This window comes from Melanostigma gelatinosum (genome assembly GCF_949748355.1).
Source record: "Melanostigma gelatinosum genome assembly, chromosome: 16".
Lineage (NCBI taxonomy): Eukaryota > Metazoa > Chordata > Actinopteri > Perciformes > Zoarcidae > Melanostigma > Melanostigma gelatinosum.
In genome coordinates this window covers 24,617,863-24,635,112 of record NC_136649.1, presented here as the reverse complement: position 1 = coordinate 24,635,112, position 17,250 = coordinate 24,617,863, and the positions used below count along the sequence as shown (strand labels likewise).

The following is a 17,250-nucleotide window of genomic DNA, read 5'->3' as shown; positions in this document are numbered from 1 at the left end:
AGAGAAAATAGTTTCCACAGAATTATGAAATCAGTCGTTTATTAAGGGGTCATAACTGTTATATTATGTGATAATTATGAAAACATTTTAAATAGAAACAGGTTGAAAGACTTCTGACTCAGCAGAAGACAAAAACAGTTCATAAGATGTTGAGACCATCAGGGACCAACTGGGACCAGGTCCTGCTGAAGTAGCAGACTTTCAGGTGGATCTGATGGATACTTGATCTGCTGGTATTGATCATCTCGGGACCAATTTAACATGTTTTCTTCTATCATATAAGTTCTCCTTCAAATAAAAGTTATTTATTTTGAAGTTCTTGATGTTTGAACTTTGAGAAATTTTGTTCATTGAAAGAAACTGATAATCGGATACTGTACTGGGACCAGTATCACCACAGTAGAACTGGTAGACTGGGAAGGATTTGTTTAATTTGGATAAAAACATGAATTTGTTGTCTTTTCTGTGAATGTCACTCAGGAGAGAAAGAGGCTGATCACACTAGTCCTGCTGGACCAGTAGAACCGGTACAGGTGCTTCAGGTCGGATAATGCTGCTGGAGAGGACTGGGAAGAGAAGAGAAGATGAAGAGGACGGTGTCTGGTTAGTGATGACGACGACACACTTCATGTCTATTCTCTCTCCGGTCCACAGTTCTCAATGTCATTCGTCCACCCAGGCTCCGCCCACAGTGGGTTGATGTGGGCGGGGTTGTATAAAAGGGGCGTGTCCGGTCGATGTTGGGCAGCGTCGAACAGTTAAGTGTTACCTTTCAGGACACCCAGACAACTCTGCAGCAGCTGGAGGTTCCCCTGCAGGTGAGAGGGGCGGGGTCAGAGACGCAGGTGTAGAGAGACACAAGTGCACAGTTGGACAGAGGGACATGTGTACAGAGGGACAGGTATACGGGGTGACTGTGGCAGATGTCGTCATTTGTTACCTTGGCGTGTTTGAGCTCCAGCTCTGCCAGCTCCACCAGGTTCTTCCTGAAAGCTGCCACTCGTCTCGTCTTGAAGTCTATGAGCTCTGCAATCAGAACAGAATCCAGATCAGTAAAAGTACCACGGATCCGAAGTAAAGGTACAAAGGATCCGGAGTAAAGGTACAAAGGATCCGAAGTAAAGGTACAAAGGATCCGGAGTAAAAGTACAAAGGATCCGAAGTAAAAGTACAAAGGATCCGAAGTATCCGAAGTAAAAGTACAGAGGATCCGAAGTAAAGGTACCAAGGTTCTGGAGTAAGAGTATCACGGATCTGAAGATAAATCAGTATATTGTGTGAGGACCGTTTCCCCTCCTACTCTCTGTGTGTTTAGTTGGAGCTGTGAAAGTGAAGGCAGTCTCTCACAGGTAGAACATGCAGACTAGACTGACCTTGCTTGGCAGACTCAGAGATCTTCTCAAACTTGTGGCAGCAGAGCTGCTGGCTGGTCTCGGCCTGCAGGACGTCTCTGTTTTTGGCTCGAGCTTTATCCAGAGCCTTGTTAGCATTTTCATAGTCCACCAGAGATCGGCTCCTCCGGTACAGCAAGTCCTGCAGCCACATCGCCGCAATATTCAGTGGCTGAACGAACTTTTAACATTTGATTCAGAAAAGGTGTTTTACTGAGCGAGGTGACATTGTTACTTTATTAGAATGAACACACACTGTAGGTTATTTTGACTCACATACAAACACTCACTACAGCACCAAATCCACGGCTGACAATAGTCCCCTCCTGTTTATTTCATAAAAACTATTTTACTATCTTAAAAAACTGATCGCACATCAAGATGGCGCCTCGTACTGCGCTCTCTCGTACTTTTTCTGTTTTTGTCTGTCTCGTTTCCGGCTCTCCCTCTCTGATCACATTCAGCAGAGAGGAACTCTTAAACATCCGTCTATTCACTGGTCAAACTTTTTCGCCGCATTTCATCCAACCAGAAAGTTTTTCAGAGCTTTTAGTTGGAGGAGCAGCGGCTCTACTCGGAATCTATCGGAGACGCCGACGAGGGAAGCGAGCAGGAGCGCTCGTTAATCTGCATCAGCGGGGATTCAGAACTGCGCTCCCGTCAATTCATCTGGCGAACGTCCGCTCTCTGGCCAACAAGATGGATGAGCTGCTGCTCCTCAACAAACTAAAAAAGGACTTTAGCAGATCCACCGCCCGGTGCTTCACTGAAAGCTGGCTCGGTGAGCACATCCCGGACAGCGCACTACATCTGCCGCATTTCTCTGCATTTATAGTTTTCTACTGTACCGAAACGTGGCTCCACTGTATCGTACCGAACCGTGAATTTTGTGAACCGTTACACCCCTAATAAACATTTAACAGCTATATATATATATAGATAGATAAGATAGATAGATAAGATAGATAGAGCTGTTAAATGTTTATACCTACATCTGTTGTACTTTTTTGCTGCCCTTTTATTCTTTATATATTATTCTTGTTTATTGTAAAATAGTGTGTTGTATGTACACAGAGCGGAGTGGAAACCGGAGTCAAATTCCATGTATGTGTACGCATACAGAGCCAATAAAGCTGATTGTGATTCTAACTGCAAGGCTAACTCTGAGGCTAACTGTCGGGCTAACTGTAAGGCTAACTGTCGGGCTAACTGTCGGGCTAACTGTCGGGCTAACTGTAAGGCTAACTGTAAGGCTAACTGTAAGGCTAACTGTCGGGCTAACTATAAGGCTAACTGTAAGGCTAACTGTCACGCTAACTATAAGGCTAACTGTCGGGCTAACTGTAAGGCTAACTGTCGGGCTAACTGTCGGGCTAACTGTCGGGCTAACTGTCGGGCTAACTGTAAGGCTAACTGTAAGGCTAACTGTAAGGCTAACTGTAAGGCTAACTGTCGGGCTAACTGTAAGGCTAACTGTAAGGCTAACTGTAAGGCTAACTGTAAGGCTAACTGTAAGGCTAACTGTAAGGCTAACTGTAAGGCTAACTGTAAGGCTAACTGTCGGGCTAACTGTCGGGCTAACTGTAATGCCGTGTTCACAGCGGTCGCGTTAGTTTTTTGACGCGCGTCGAGATTACATACAAAGTCTCTGCACAGACGCGATGAGACTGGCGCGCCGCGATTTTGCGATGGCGCGTTGGACGCGTTATTGCAGTGCGGTGGACGCGTTGGATGCGTTGGACGCCGCAAAATCGCCAACGCGCGAGTTGAAATTTTTCAACTTCAGCGACATAATGGCGTGACGCTGTGGCGCGATAGCCTATCAGCGTTGAGTTGCTCCCCTGTCATCACTGGCTTCCTGCCGTTGTTGAATCAGGAAATAAATCCCGTAGCCGTCTGTGTTCACCAGAGCTCTACGATACCTCATATCAACAGAGACCGGACCAAACTATGTGTATGCATGTGTGTGTGTAAACCATACGGTACAAACAATGAACAGACGCCGTATTTACGTCTACGTGACGTTATTGAGTGCTGGTGGAGCTGCTACGATGTTAGCATAGCCTAGCACCGACCCATCAGAGCTCCATTGAGAAGACCAGTAACCTACAAATCGGCATCATTACGTAGTTATTTCGGAGTCCCTTTTTGTCGGTTTATTGCCGTTGAATCACAGCCAATCAGTTTATTTAGTGTTCCTACAGCTGTAGTAAACAGCGACCGGTGGCTTGCTAGACAGTGAATACAGCTCGATACAATCCACGGAGCTCCTCTGAACATGTTATGAACCAGACATGACGGCGTTTGGCATTCCGATGTTTGAGGGACTTCCACAACACGTACAAAACACGTACAAACACGTCCTTATTCCTTTCACGGTTGACAGCGGAAAGAAATGGCGGCCAGGTGAACGGCTTCCAGTCGATAAACCACGCCCCCTCTCCGGCGCTACGAGATTTTGCGGCGTTTGGTGTGAACACGACCGGCGGCGCGTTGGACGCGATTGTGCAGTGCGTCAAAACATCAACGCGACCGGTGTGAACGCAGCATAAGGCTAACTGTAAGGCTAACTGTAAGGCTAACTGTAAGGCTAACTGTAAGGCTAACTGTAAGGCTAACTGTAAGGCTAACTGTCGGGGCTAACTGTCGGGGCTAACTGTCGGGCTAACTGTAAGGCTAACTGTAAGGCTAACTGTAAGGCTGTGGACCTAACTGTAAGGCACAGATCTACCCAGCATGCACTGTGCGTTGATGGATTCTGTTCAGACCCATAAGGATCGGACGAGGTCTGACCTTTGCAGCCTGTGACTCTCTCAGGTAATATTTCAGCAGGTCGGCCAGCTTCAGGTCTTCATCCGCTGCAACTCGAGCTTCAATCTTCTGTAAAACAACGACAGAAACCTTCACAAGTCTGATGTGAACAAAACAACACACTGCTACAGACAACATCAAGAAACATACTCTTGTTTTCTCAAACAGCTCCGACACTTTCAGGAAGAACCTGGAACAGATGAAACGGGAAACCGATCAACTGGAGGAAGTGGAAATTAAATAATGAAACCAAAATAAACCGGCACACTGTCAGCAGATGTCTGTTCGTACTTGCAGAGGTCTGTGGAGTCCTGCGTTCCTAATGTGTAGAGAGACGAGGCGATTCTGTTGATGTCATCTGCAGCATCTGAACACAAATACCTGACTTTTAGTCCCATGATGCACCTGGACAGTGTCTCCCATTAGCCTCAGTTATTAAATCAGCTTGATTCTTACTTTTGTGCGAGCGGATCATTCTGTCAGATTTGGCCGAAGCGTCTTTTACTCTGTTGTGATATTCCAACAGAAACGTCTTCTCGTGCTCAAAGAAGTCGTCCACGTCCTGAAAAACATTAAATATCCATGAAACCTGACGGACGCGAGACCTTTGAACTCAGGTAGAAGCTCTGAGCTCTGAACTCTGAACCGTCACCTTGACTCCGGCCACAAGGACGCCGTCCGCCGACTTCACCACGTTCTTGAAGAAATCCTCCAGCTTCTCTTTCTTGTTCTTCCCTCGTACACTCAGCTGTCAGAGAGGAGGTCACAGGTCACACAAGCAGCAGATACAAAACATATGTCTTCCTTTAAGAATTGATCATTTCTCCTGTGGAGTACCACAAGGCTCCTACTTAAGACTCTTTTATTGTTTTTTATGTCATCTTTGACATCTTAGATTAATATGTTATCTTATAAACAGGAGCAGAGTGAGACCTCTCGGCTCAGAGGTGTGTAGTTTTACTGTCAGGCGACTCACGTCCTGGTTGTACTCCAGGAAGACGTGGAAGTTGAGGTCTTTCCTGAGGACAGGATGAGCCGCCACACGACACAGGAAGACCTCGTGCATGGCGACGGTCTTCTTAAAGATGGCCAGGTACTCTCTGAAAACAGAGCAGTAAGCGGTCAGCTTTACTACCGGCTCAGCGGCGCTCCAGACGATCAGTGTAGAGAAAGATCAGTCGGTAGGTCAGTATGTAGATCGGTAGCAGGGACGTGCGGTCAGGGGAGACAGGTGAAGCTCATCATATAAAACAAATGATGAAATAAATATTGATATTCTCTATTGATCAGTGCTATAAATGTCATTTCTGTATGAATCTCTGAATCTGCGCATGCCGTGTTCAAACAGAGGAGACACGTGAGCTGTGCAATCCCTCACTAACTGGCTTTTGCTTTCTCATAGTTTGTCACCACTGTAATATTTGTAGACATTGTTATTTCCATAGAACACGTCATGTATTTCACGTCTGTGTAGAACATACAGTCTTGCTGATCAGACATTAACGCAGTGAAGAAGCACAGAGGGGATGTAAACAGTACCTCTACCTCGATGACGTATGCTTGTTCTGCCGTTGCTCTTCTTCTACACTTCTCTTCTTCTTCTTATATTTTGCTTTGACCGCAAAAATGGAAGATTCTATATCTCAGCTTAAAAATGTCTCAAAAAACAGGGAAATATGACGAACTCAACGTCTGACAGGTAAAGTAACCCATGTGTTTGTTGTTCTCTTTATACATCCGTGGTTGTCACACAGATTATCACGGGATCTCCAGATTTCCGCGGGTGGCGCCCACGAGCGCTCCGCTTCTGAAACGCTCCCGGAGGAATCAAATACGTAGCGTACCTGTGTGTGTAGCGCAGAGGTCGCCAGCACGGCGCCACGTGAGTCGCCCGCAAGGCATGTTCTAAAAATAGCACGAGTCCCCATGGAGCTCCGGCTAACATTGTAGTTGCTGTTTTTTTTTAAATCAAAAACGCATTAGTGTAGATTTTAAAATGACAACATGTCTTCTCATAAGAGAGTCGGGTACCCGGAGGCGCACGGCGGACAGCCAGGACGAGGCGCCGCACCGCTCTGGGTTTTCAGGTTCTGAATGGCGGCGCTTCCCGTTGGCGCGGGACGCGCGCCGCGAGCGCACCCAGTCGTCAGGTCCGGAAAACAACGCAGGGGTGAAACAGATTAACAGAAATAAAAGCTGCATGTTTAAATATGTATGTGTAGCTAGTAGGGGTGTAACGGTTCACAAAACTCACGGTTGGGTTCGGTACGATACAGTGGAGCCACGGTTCGGTACGTTTCGGTTCAGTAGAAAACTATAAATGCAGAGAAATGTACTTTATTCATTAAAACTGCGCTACACTGTAGCGTCTCACAGCGCAGAAGTGCCGACTGGAGTAGAACGCGTTTCTTTGGTGGTGGGCGGGTCAGAGAGCACGCTGTCTGTTACGTCATGTGGGTTGCCAGTTTGACAACAGTGGCTCCACCGAAAACATAATATTTCCCACAATTTAAGCTTCTGCATTTTCCAAATGCACTAGTATTATTATACTATTACTATTATTGTATTATAGTAGTATTATTATACTATTATTATTATTATTATTATACTATTACGATTATTATATTATACTAGTATTATTATACTATTACTATTATTATATTATACTGGTATTATTATTATACTAGTATTATTATACTATTACTATTATTGTATTATAGTAGTATTATTATACTATTACTATTATTATACTATTATTATTATTATTATTATACTATTACGATTATTATATTATACTAGTATTATTATACTATTACTATTATTATATTATACTGGTATTATTATTATACTAGTATTATTATACTATTACTATTATTGTATTATTATTATTATTATACTATTACGATTATTATATTATACTAGTATTATTATACTATTACTATTATTATATTATACTAGTATTATTATACTATTACTATTATTATATTATACTAGTATTATTATACTATTACTATTATTATATTATACTGGTATTATTATTATACTAGTATTATTATACTATTACGATTATTATATTATACTAGTATTATTATACTATTACTATTATTATATTATACTAGTATTATTATACTATTACTATTATTATATTATACTGGTATTATTATTATACTAGTCTTATTATACTATTACTATCATTGTATTATAGTAGTATTATTATACTATTACTATTATTATACTATTATTATTATTATTATTATACTATTATGATTATTATATTATACTAGTATTATTATACTATTACTATTATTATATTATACTGGTATTATTATTATACTAGTATTATTATACTATTACTATTATTGTATTATTATTATTATTATTATACTATTACGATTATTATATTATACTAGTATTATTATACTATTACTATTATTATATTATACTAGTATTATTATACTATTACTATTATTATATTATACTGGTATTATTATTATACTAGTATTATTATACTATTACTATTATTGTGTTATACTAGTATTATTATACTATTACTATTATTATATTATACTAGTATTATTATACTATTACTATTATTATATTATACTAGTATTATTATACTATTACTATTATTATACTATTATTATTATTATAGTATTACGATTATTATATTATACTAGTATTATTATACTATTACTATTATTATATTATACTAGTATTATTATACTATTACTATTATTATATTATACTAGTATTATTATACTATTACTATTATTATACTATTATTATTATTATACTATTACGATTATTATATTATACTAGTATTATTATACTATTACTATTATTATATTATTATTATACTAGTATTATTATACTATTACTATTATTGTGTTATACTAGTATTATTATACTATTATTATATTATACTAGTATTATTATACTATTACTATTATTATATTATACTAGTATTATTATACTATTACTATTATTATATTATACTGGTATTATTATTATACTAGTATTATTATACTATTACTATTATTATATTATACTAGTATTATTATACTATTACTATTATTATATTATACTGGTATTATTATTATACTAGTATTATTATACTATTACTATTATTATACTAGTATTATTATACTATTATTATATTATACTAGTATTATTATACTATTACTATTATTATACTATTATTATTATTATACTATTACGATTATTATATTATACTAGTATTATTATACTATTACTATTATTATATTATACTGGTATTATTATTATACTAGTATTATTATACTATTACTATTATTGTGTTATACTAGTATTATTATACTATTATTATATTATACTAGTATTATTATACTATTACTATTATTATATTATACTGGTAGTATTATTATACTATCACTATTATTGTGTTATACTAGTATTATAACTTTTAATTTCTTTAAACTTGTCTTGTTCTGTGTTTTTCTGTCTAACTATGTGTTCCTTGTGTTGCTGCCTGTCTTGCCAGCTCTCCCTTGCAAAAGAGATTTTTAATCTCAATGGACTACCTGGTTAAATAAAGGTTTAAAAAATAAATAAATAAAATTCTTCTTTTTATGCAAACGTGTTGTTCGGTTCGTCATGCGTACCGAACCGCGAGCCTCGTACCGAACGGTTCAATACGAATACGCGTATTGTTACACCCCTAGTAGCTATACCATCATTATTCATCATTCTTAAGAATTATTGTGAGGAATAATTGACATGTCATCAAACAGTCTCTTCACATATATTATTATTGTTAAGATGATCTGTGCAACTCTGTTATTCAGGAAGTTTGTATCAAATAAGTAGCCCTTCATACTACTCGGTATCCTTGAAGTAGCTCTCAGTCTGAAAAAAGTTGGTGACCCCTGGTGTAAAGCATGCTGATATGAAATATGAAAAACAACGTGTCACTAGTAGTCAATGTGCAAGCTACCAATTGAAAGGTGATTTAATCTACTCTATTGGGTTCATATATTTGTAAATCTGACTCTGAAAGAGGCAGTGCCTCACCAGCCACGAACCTCACCGCACTAAATCAGTAGATGGGTAGTTAAATCGGTCGGTAGGTCGGCAGATCAGTGGGTAGATGGGTAGTTAAATCGGTCGGTAGGTCGGTAGATCAGTGGGTAGATGGGTAGTTAAATCGGCAGATCAGTGGGTAGATGGGTAGTTAAATCGGCAGATCAGTGGGTAGATGGGTAGTTAAATCGGTCGGTAGGTCGGCAGATCAGTGGGTAGATGGGTAGTTAAATCGGTAGATCAGTGGGTAGATGGGTAGTTAAATCGGTAGATCAGTGGGTAGATGGGTAGTTAAATCAGTAGATCAGTGGGTAGATGGGTAGTTAAATCAGTAGATCAGTGGGTAGATAAATCGGTAGATCAGTGGGTAGATGGGTAGTTAAATCAGTAGATCAGTGGGTAGATGGGTAGTTAAATCAGTAGATCAGTGGGTAGATGGGTAGTTAAATCGGCAGATCAGTGGGTAGATGGGTAGTTAAATCGGTAGATCAGTGGGTAGATGGGTAGTTAAATCGGTAGATCAGTGGGTAGATGGGTAGTTAAATCAGTAGATCAGTGGGTAGATGGGTAGTTAAATCAGTAGATCAGTGGGTAGATGGGTAGTTAAATCGGTCGGTAGGTCGGCAGATCAGTGGGTAGATGGGTAGTTAAATCGGTCGGTAGATCAGTGGGTAGATGGGTAGTTAAATCGGTCGGTAGGTCGGCAGATCAGTGGGTAGATGGGTAGTTAAATCGGTAGATCAGTGGGTAGATGGGTAGTTAAATCGGCAGATCAGTGGGTAGATGGGTAGTTAAATCGGTAGATCAGTGGGTAGATGGGTAGTTAAATCAGTAGATCAGTGGGTAGATGGGTAGTTAAATCGGTCGGTAGGTCGGCAGATCAGTGGGTAGATGGGTAGTTAAATCGGCAGATCAGTGGGTAGATGGGTAGTTAAATCGGTAGATCAGTGGGTAGATGGGTAGTTAAATCAGTAGATCAGTGGGTAGATGGGTAGTTAAATCGGTCGGTAGGTCGGCAGATCAGTGGGTAGATGGGTAGTTAAATCGGTCGGTAGGTCAGTAGATCAGTGGGTAGATGGGTAGTTAAATCTGCAGATCAGTGGGTAGATGGGTAGTTAAATCGGCAGATCAGTGGGTAGATGGGTAGTTAAATCGGTCGGTAGGTCGGCAGATCAGTGGGTAGATGGGTAGTTAAATCGGTAGATCAGTGGGTAGATGGGTAGTTAAATCAGTAGATCAGTGGGTAGATGGGTAGTTAAATCGGTCGGTAGGTCGGCAGATCAGTGGGTAGATGGGTAGTTAAATCGGTCGGTAGGTCGGCAGATCAGTGGGTAGATGGGTAGTTAAATCGGTCGGTAGATCAGTGGGTAGATGGGTAGTTAAATCGGTCGGTAGGTCGGCAGATCAGTGGGTAGATGGGTAGTTAAATCGGTCGGTAGATCAGTGGGTAGATGGGTAGTTAAATCGGTCGGTAGGTCGGCAGATCAGTGGGTAGATGGGTAGTTAAATCGGTAGATCAGTGGGTAGATGGGTAGTTAAATCGGCAGATCAGTGGGTAGATGGGTAGTTAAATCGGTAGATCAGTGGGTAGATGGGTAGTTAAATCGGTAGATCAGTGGGTAGATGGGTAGTTAAATCGGTCGGTAGGTCGGTAGATCAGTGGGTAGATGGGTAGTTAAATCGGTAGATCAGTGGGTAGATGGGTAGTTAAATCGGCAGATCAGTGGGTAGATGGGTAGTTAAATCGGTAGATCAGTGGGTAGATGGGTAGTTAAATCGGTAGATCAGTGGGTAGATGGGTAGTTAAATCGGTAGATCAGTGGGTAGATGGGTAGTTAAATCGGCAGATCAGTGGGTAGATGGGTAGTTAAATCGGTAGATCAGTGGGTAGATGGGTAGTTAAATCGGTAGATCAGTGGGTAGATGGGTAGTTAAATCGGTAGATCAGTGGGTAGATGGGTGGTATCAGTGACTCACGCCTCCAGCTCCTGCTTCATCTTGGTGAACTCCTCCTTGGTCATGGATCCTTCTCCCTCCCCCAACTTCTGCAGCTTCTCTCTGGATGCATCAAAGTCTGGTCTGGGGGGGGCTGGGGGGATCTACACAACAACAATAATGGAATCATTAGGGCCCGATCACCGACGTAGTCAGAGTGGAGAACCTATTGTTATTCTAATGTTTATTATGAGGGCCCAAGCACCGACGACGTCAGGCGGCGAGGTCCCGATTGAAACTGGAGCAATTATTTGTTCAACACTGACATTGAACGACCTTTGTTTTATGTGGCGCCCATGTCACGCACATTTCGTGCCGTTCGCCATGAAAGAGGAAGTTGTTGTAACTCCAAGGTATTTTATTTTATTTCCATGCCAACATTTTCACAAAGTCATAGCGCCACCTACTGGCAAAAGGAAATGACAAGTTCTATACTTTGATGTACTCCGACTAGGACGTTGCCCAGATTGTCTCAAATTTGGTAAGGTAATATATGGTAATATATCTGTTGTCGTTAAACACTGTTGCCGTGGCAACGCATCATTCACCATGTGGCTCAGGATGCTCAGCAAGCCTTGGGACTTTGCACAGGTGTCATAGGTGATGGAAATAAATATTTCATATGGCTTTTTGGCTTGACCCTTTCAAATTGCCTCGACAGCGCCCCCTACAAATATTCAAAAACGCAGCCCCAGCTCTACGTTTGACCTACATGTATGATATTTGGTCGGCACATGTATCACATGAAGACTTAAAAAAAGTGTCTTGGGACCATGCTCTAAAATTAACTGGAAGTTGGCCATTTTGATTTTTCCCATGATTTCTAGTCGCTATACTTTAACGAGCTCCTCCTAGGGATTTTGTCAGATCCACTTCAAATTTGGTCAGAATAATCGAAAGACCTTCGTTATTAAACGTTACTCGAAGCTTTACGTTTGATGGGATGGCGTAGCCGTGGCATGGCGGCCATTGTAAGGGATTCGCCATTAAACAAGCTGATGCAACTCCACTGGACTCGCTCAAATCTGTCCCAAACTTGCCATATTTGATATAGAGCAAAAGAATGCGTGTTCTAGCACCACATAGTGGATACAGGAACTGGTGGAATATTTGACCTACAAAATTTCCAGCGTCACACAGTCCAAGCATTAAAAATACGTCGAACTTCTGGGTGCGTTGTGTGATGGTCACAGATATTTATGGCCACTTCTGCCGGCGTCACGCCAGAACCCCCGAGACACGAGGAAGGTGCGAGGGCCCGTCCATCGCTGCTTGCAGCTTTAATTACGGTTATTGTTCTTCTGTTTATTATTATTAGGGCCTGAGCACCGATAACTTCGGGCCGCGAGGTCCCCATTGAAACTGTAGGAATTATTATTGTTCGTTTTCTCTTGAATGAAACACCTTTTTGGGAGCTTTATCATGTCCCCAACCTCCCCATATTTGGCGAGCATATCAGGACTGCGGGAGAATTTGATATTTTATGGGTCGCATGCTCGAGCATGACAAAATTGCTCGCTAGCGCCCCATAGAAGTTGGAAAGGCAAGCTCCGACGGCCTGTATGTCCAAATGACTTAAAGGTTTACGGACATGACCTACTGAATGAGTTCTACAAAAAATCCTCTTGGGACCCTAAGCTCCGCCTACTAACATTTTCCACAATTTTGAATTGTGTAAAAAAATAAATAAAACAATTAAAATAATTCACTTCTCCTAGACCAGGGGTCTCTAACTGGCGGACCACGGTCCGGATCCGGACCCAGGACCTAAAATCGATATTTTGGAATCACACATATATTAGACAGCGGGTTTGTACTTTAACCGGTAGGGTTGCACGGTCTATCGATACTAAAAAGGTACCGCGGTACCTGTATGTTAAAACGACACTGCATATTTTTTGTGTCGATACTTCATTAAAATAGCGCGATCAGAGCGCAGTCGCTGCTCCGCCCCCTGCAGGCATGCAAGGGGGCGGGGCCGCAAGGGGGCGGGGCTGCCCAGCACTCACAGCAACAGGCAGCGCTCACTCACAGAGAGCGATCACAGGGGAGACATGCACGAGCTTTTACCGACCGTCATCGGCTTGTTGGAAAACAAGATGCCAGAAGTATCGTCTGGAAGTACTTTGGCGATATTGCAGACAGTGAAGGAAAGCCCACTGACCGACAGAGACCGTCTGTGAAACGTGCTTCACAGCCACACAGACAAAGTGAGGCAACACGTCTAACACGGCAAAGCACCTTTCAGACAGACACCCCCAACCAAAGAACGACGGGTCAGCAAATGTGATTGTAAACATGAACACCCCCAAGCTCAATTAATCAATTTAAAGCTGCAGGACAATTCAGTGAAATTCATTTTTCTAAAATGAATTACTTCATTTTAAGATGCACATTCTTCAAAAGCTTTCTGTTATGTCAGTTATTCTTTAATCCATTATTTTACTAGAAATGAGAAGAACATTTATTTATGTATTATTTATAATCCATCCAGTTAAATTTGAAAACTGAGAATTATATATATATATATATATATATATATATATATATATATATATATATATATATATAGTGACGTCATATAAAATGACGTCACGGGCCGGGGGCCGGATTTGGCCCGCGGGCCGGGAGTTTGAGACCCCTGAGGTAAACCATGTAAACCATGCAAGTCCAAATCCAATCAGCAGGGAGTTGAACCCATCCCAGTAAACTGACAGTCTGTTATGTTGCAAACACTGAAGCACATTCACACACATTCATTTTCTTAATGATCTTTAACAGCTTACATTTATGATTGTATCGGAGTTACACTCTAAACATTTGAGGCTTCAGACCTGGCAACAGGATCTTGCTACGCTGCTGGTCTACGCAGGAAACGTCTCACTCGTGCACGCAGGAACCAGAGTCCTGCTAGGACCCTCCATGTGCGTGCAGATTGCGAGGGCAGTTACGTTTCCAGTTATGCAACTGAAACCGTTTCTAATGTTCAGAATCCAGACGGATCCACAGATCAATACTCCCAGTGAACAGTGTGTGTGTGTGTGTGTGTGTGTGTGTGTGTGTGTGTGTGTGTGTGTGTGTGTGTGTGTGGGGGGGGTTCTTACGATGTATCCTGCGTACTCTTCGTTCTCCACGAACGAGTCGTGAAGCCAGATGAACTCTTCGTGCTGTCGGACCACCGAGAACTCGTTCTGCTTGAAGTTAGGGAGCGTGCTCTGTGTGAACAGGAAGTAAACAAACTGTCCTCACTAAGACGGAGTAAGACAGACAGAGAGAGGACCTAAATGTCCTCACTAGGATGGAGGAGGACAGACTGCCTCACCTTGGTGTGGACGGTGAACTTGACCTTGTCCCTCTCACTCAGAGCGTCAGAGATGTCCACCTGCAGCGTGGCGTCCGTCTGCAAATCTACGTTCACCGCCCGCGGCTGCAGAGGGAGGATAGAGACCACATATCCCATAATGCACCACACCTACTGACGGGCTGGTTAACATAGTTATTGATTAAGGACACAGAGTCGAAGAGAGAAAACGAGAACACAAACTGGTCGCATCTTATTTTGAATAATTATAATCCTTATTATACGTCCAGGACTGGTTTCATGTCTCACTGGGACACAGACCAGGACTGGTTCATGTCTCACCGGGACACAGACCAGGACTGGTTTCATGTCTCACTGGGACACAGACCAGGACTGGTTCATGTCTCACCGGGACACAGACCAGGACTGGGTTCATGTCTCACCGGGACACAGACCAGGACTGGGTTCATGTCTCACCGGGACACAGACCAGGACTGGGTTCATGTCTCACTGGGACACAGACCAGGACTGGGTTCATGTCTCACTGGGACACAGACCAGGACTGGGTTCATGTCACACCGGGACACAGACCAGGACTGGTTTCATGTCTCACCGGGACACAGACCAGGACTGGGTTCATGTCTCACCGGGACACAGACCAGGACTGGATTCATGTCTCACCGGGACACAGACCAGGACTGGGTTCATGTCTCACCGGGACACAGACCAGGACTGGTTCATGTCTCACCGGGACACAGACCAGGACTGGTTCATGTCTCACCGGGACACAGACCAGGACTGTCTCAGTGGTCATGAGACTCAAACTGAACTGAAGGTAATCATCCAATCAGTATCTGAGAGAGAGTCACGTGACATCCGGATGGCTAACTAGTACAGCAGAGCCTGTTAGCTCAGTTAGCCCGTGAAGCTAACGGTTGAACCGACAGAGAGCCCGGAGCCCGTTAGCATGAGGCTAACGTTAGCTTGTCTAATACACTGGAGCTAAGGCTAATTAGCTTATCTAGCTTGGCCCTGACGGACAGACAGGTGCGGACAGAAAATGTTGCACTCACTCCCCGGTCCTCCTCGGAGAGGAAGTCGGGTCCGTCGTCCAGCCCTTCCTGCTGCGGAGAGAGAGCCACACAGAGCAGTTAGTCCACCACAACAACAACAACAACAACACCGACACCGGAGCAGCCCGTTAACGAGCCGGTTAAAGAGAGAGAGAGGAGAGAAAAGACATGAAGACGTGAACCCACCATCATGGCTGCGAACGGGTGGAGACAGGAAGTGGCGTGACGTCACCACGGAGAGACGCACGTCACGAATCAAATTCAAAACAAGGAGAGCTTTATTATAACCTTTTATTTAACTTTAATTATATTCAGTTTTGTTTATTTTATTTACTTCATTTAATTATATTGTTTTGTTTTATTTGTTATAATTTACTTTATTTCATTGTACTCTATTTTATTTTACTTTATTTTGTGTTTTATTTATTTTTTCTTATGATGATGTCATTGTGTGTGGTCTCCCTTCTGCTGGTCTGTAGTGGATCTCGGTCTCTGTAGTGGATCTTGGTCTCTGTAGTTTTTAATCTTCCATATATTTCTGCTGGGAGTCTTGAAACAGTACAGATTTGACTAGTAGGGGTGTAACGGTTCATAAAAGTCACGGTTGGGTTCGGTACGATACAGTGGAGCCACGGTTCGGTACGGTAGAAACTATAAATGCAGAGAAATGTACTTGATTTTAAAATATATTTATTCATTACAACTAACATCATGAAGTTATTCTTTGACTTTGAACAATGATGAACTATACCTGAGTGACTCATCTTCTGGGGTGTCTTCTTAGCAACACATCAGCATAAAAAACAACAACTGCTCCTTAATGTTATGCAGTATTGTTACTTACATCTTGCAAAAGAGATTTTTAATCTCAATGGGACGACCTGCTTAAATAAAGGTTTTTAAAAAAAAAGCGTATTGTTCGGTTCGTCATGCGTACCGAACCGTGAGCCTCGTACCGAACGGTTCAATACGAATACGCGTACCGTTACACACCTACTCATTAGTGACGGACTTTTGAGAACTAAGTGTAGAACTGACAGAAAGTGGATCCAGATCGGTGTTCGAGGGTTGACCCCCCTGTAGTGGATCTGGGTCTCTGCGAGCGTCTCCTTGTGAGGACGTGATGACTCAGAGACATGAATAGCAGCAGGGGGATCAGATTCCGGAGCTGAGTCACTGTTTCTTTAATAGCTGCAGGAACCAAGAACCTGGTTCTGGTCTCACTGGGTCCTCTGATGTTCTATCAGAGAGATGTTCAGGAACACAGAAACTCACCTGGATGATGTCATTGTACAGGTAACCTTCTGTTCATTATGATATCATGGTACAGGTAAACATTCTGTTTATTATGATTTCATTGTACAGGTAAACATTATGTTTATTATGATGTCATCATACAGGTACACCTGTTCATTATGATATCATCGTACAGGTAAACATTCTGTTCATTATGTCATCGTACAGGTAACCTGTTTATTATGATAGCATCGTACATTCAAGCTGCCGGTCAGTCTATGATAATGAGGAGTCCTGTGATTGGCTGTCAGTGAAATGCATCCTGGGAGTCAGACTTCACTGTAAAGAACCAGATATTTATAACTCACCCTCACAGAACATGATG

At 42.0% G+C, this 17,250-nt stretch overlaps 1 protein-coding gene across 2 annotated transcripts; it reads right to left on the bottom strand.

Moving 5' to 3' along the window:
* Positions 1–22: 22 nt before the first annotated feature.
* On the bottom strand, positions 23–16,680 carry snx6 (sorting nexin 6). Of its 2 annotated transcripts, none has more exons than XM_079286668.1 (14): positions 16,366–16,680; positions 15,630–15,673; positions 14,578–14,682; positions 14,360–14,470; positions 11,238–11,359; positions 5,179–5,302; positions 4,855–4,950; positions 4,659–4,764; positions 4,494–4,569; positions 4,353–4,392; positions 4,185–4,271; positions 1,374–1,533; positions 941–1,026; positions 23–812 (listed from the first exon to the last, which is right to left on the bottom strand). In XM_079286668.1, exons 1-14 carry the CDS (start codon positions 16,391–16,393, stop codon positions 759–761), a joined length of 1,239 nt encoding a protein of 412 aa, XP_079142794.1. In that variant the 5' UTR covers positions 16,394–16,680; the 3' UTR covers positions 23–758. The 2 variants fall into 2 exon arrangements, with proteins under 2 accessions (XP_079142794.1, XP_079142795.1); XM_079286669.1 differs by lacking the exon at positions 16,366–16,680 and adding an exon at positions 15,816–16,007 and having other exon boundaries at positions 15,630–15,680.
* Positions 16,681–17,250: the final 570 nt, after the last annotated feature.

Excerpts from the sequence above, each read along its gene's own strand:
- snx6 (XM_079286668.1), bottom strand. The coding sequence starts at position 16,393 with ATGAGTCACTCAGGTATAGTTCATCATT. Across the intron at positions 4,765-4,854 it reads TCCTTGTGGCCGGAGTCAAG|GACGTGGACGACTTCTTTGA; the intron begins GTGACGGTTCAG and ends AATGTTTTTCAG. Across the intron at positions 813-940 it reads TGGAGCTCAAACACGCCAAG|GGGAACCTCCAGCTGCTGCA; the intron begins GTAACAAATGAC and ends TCTCACCTGCAG.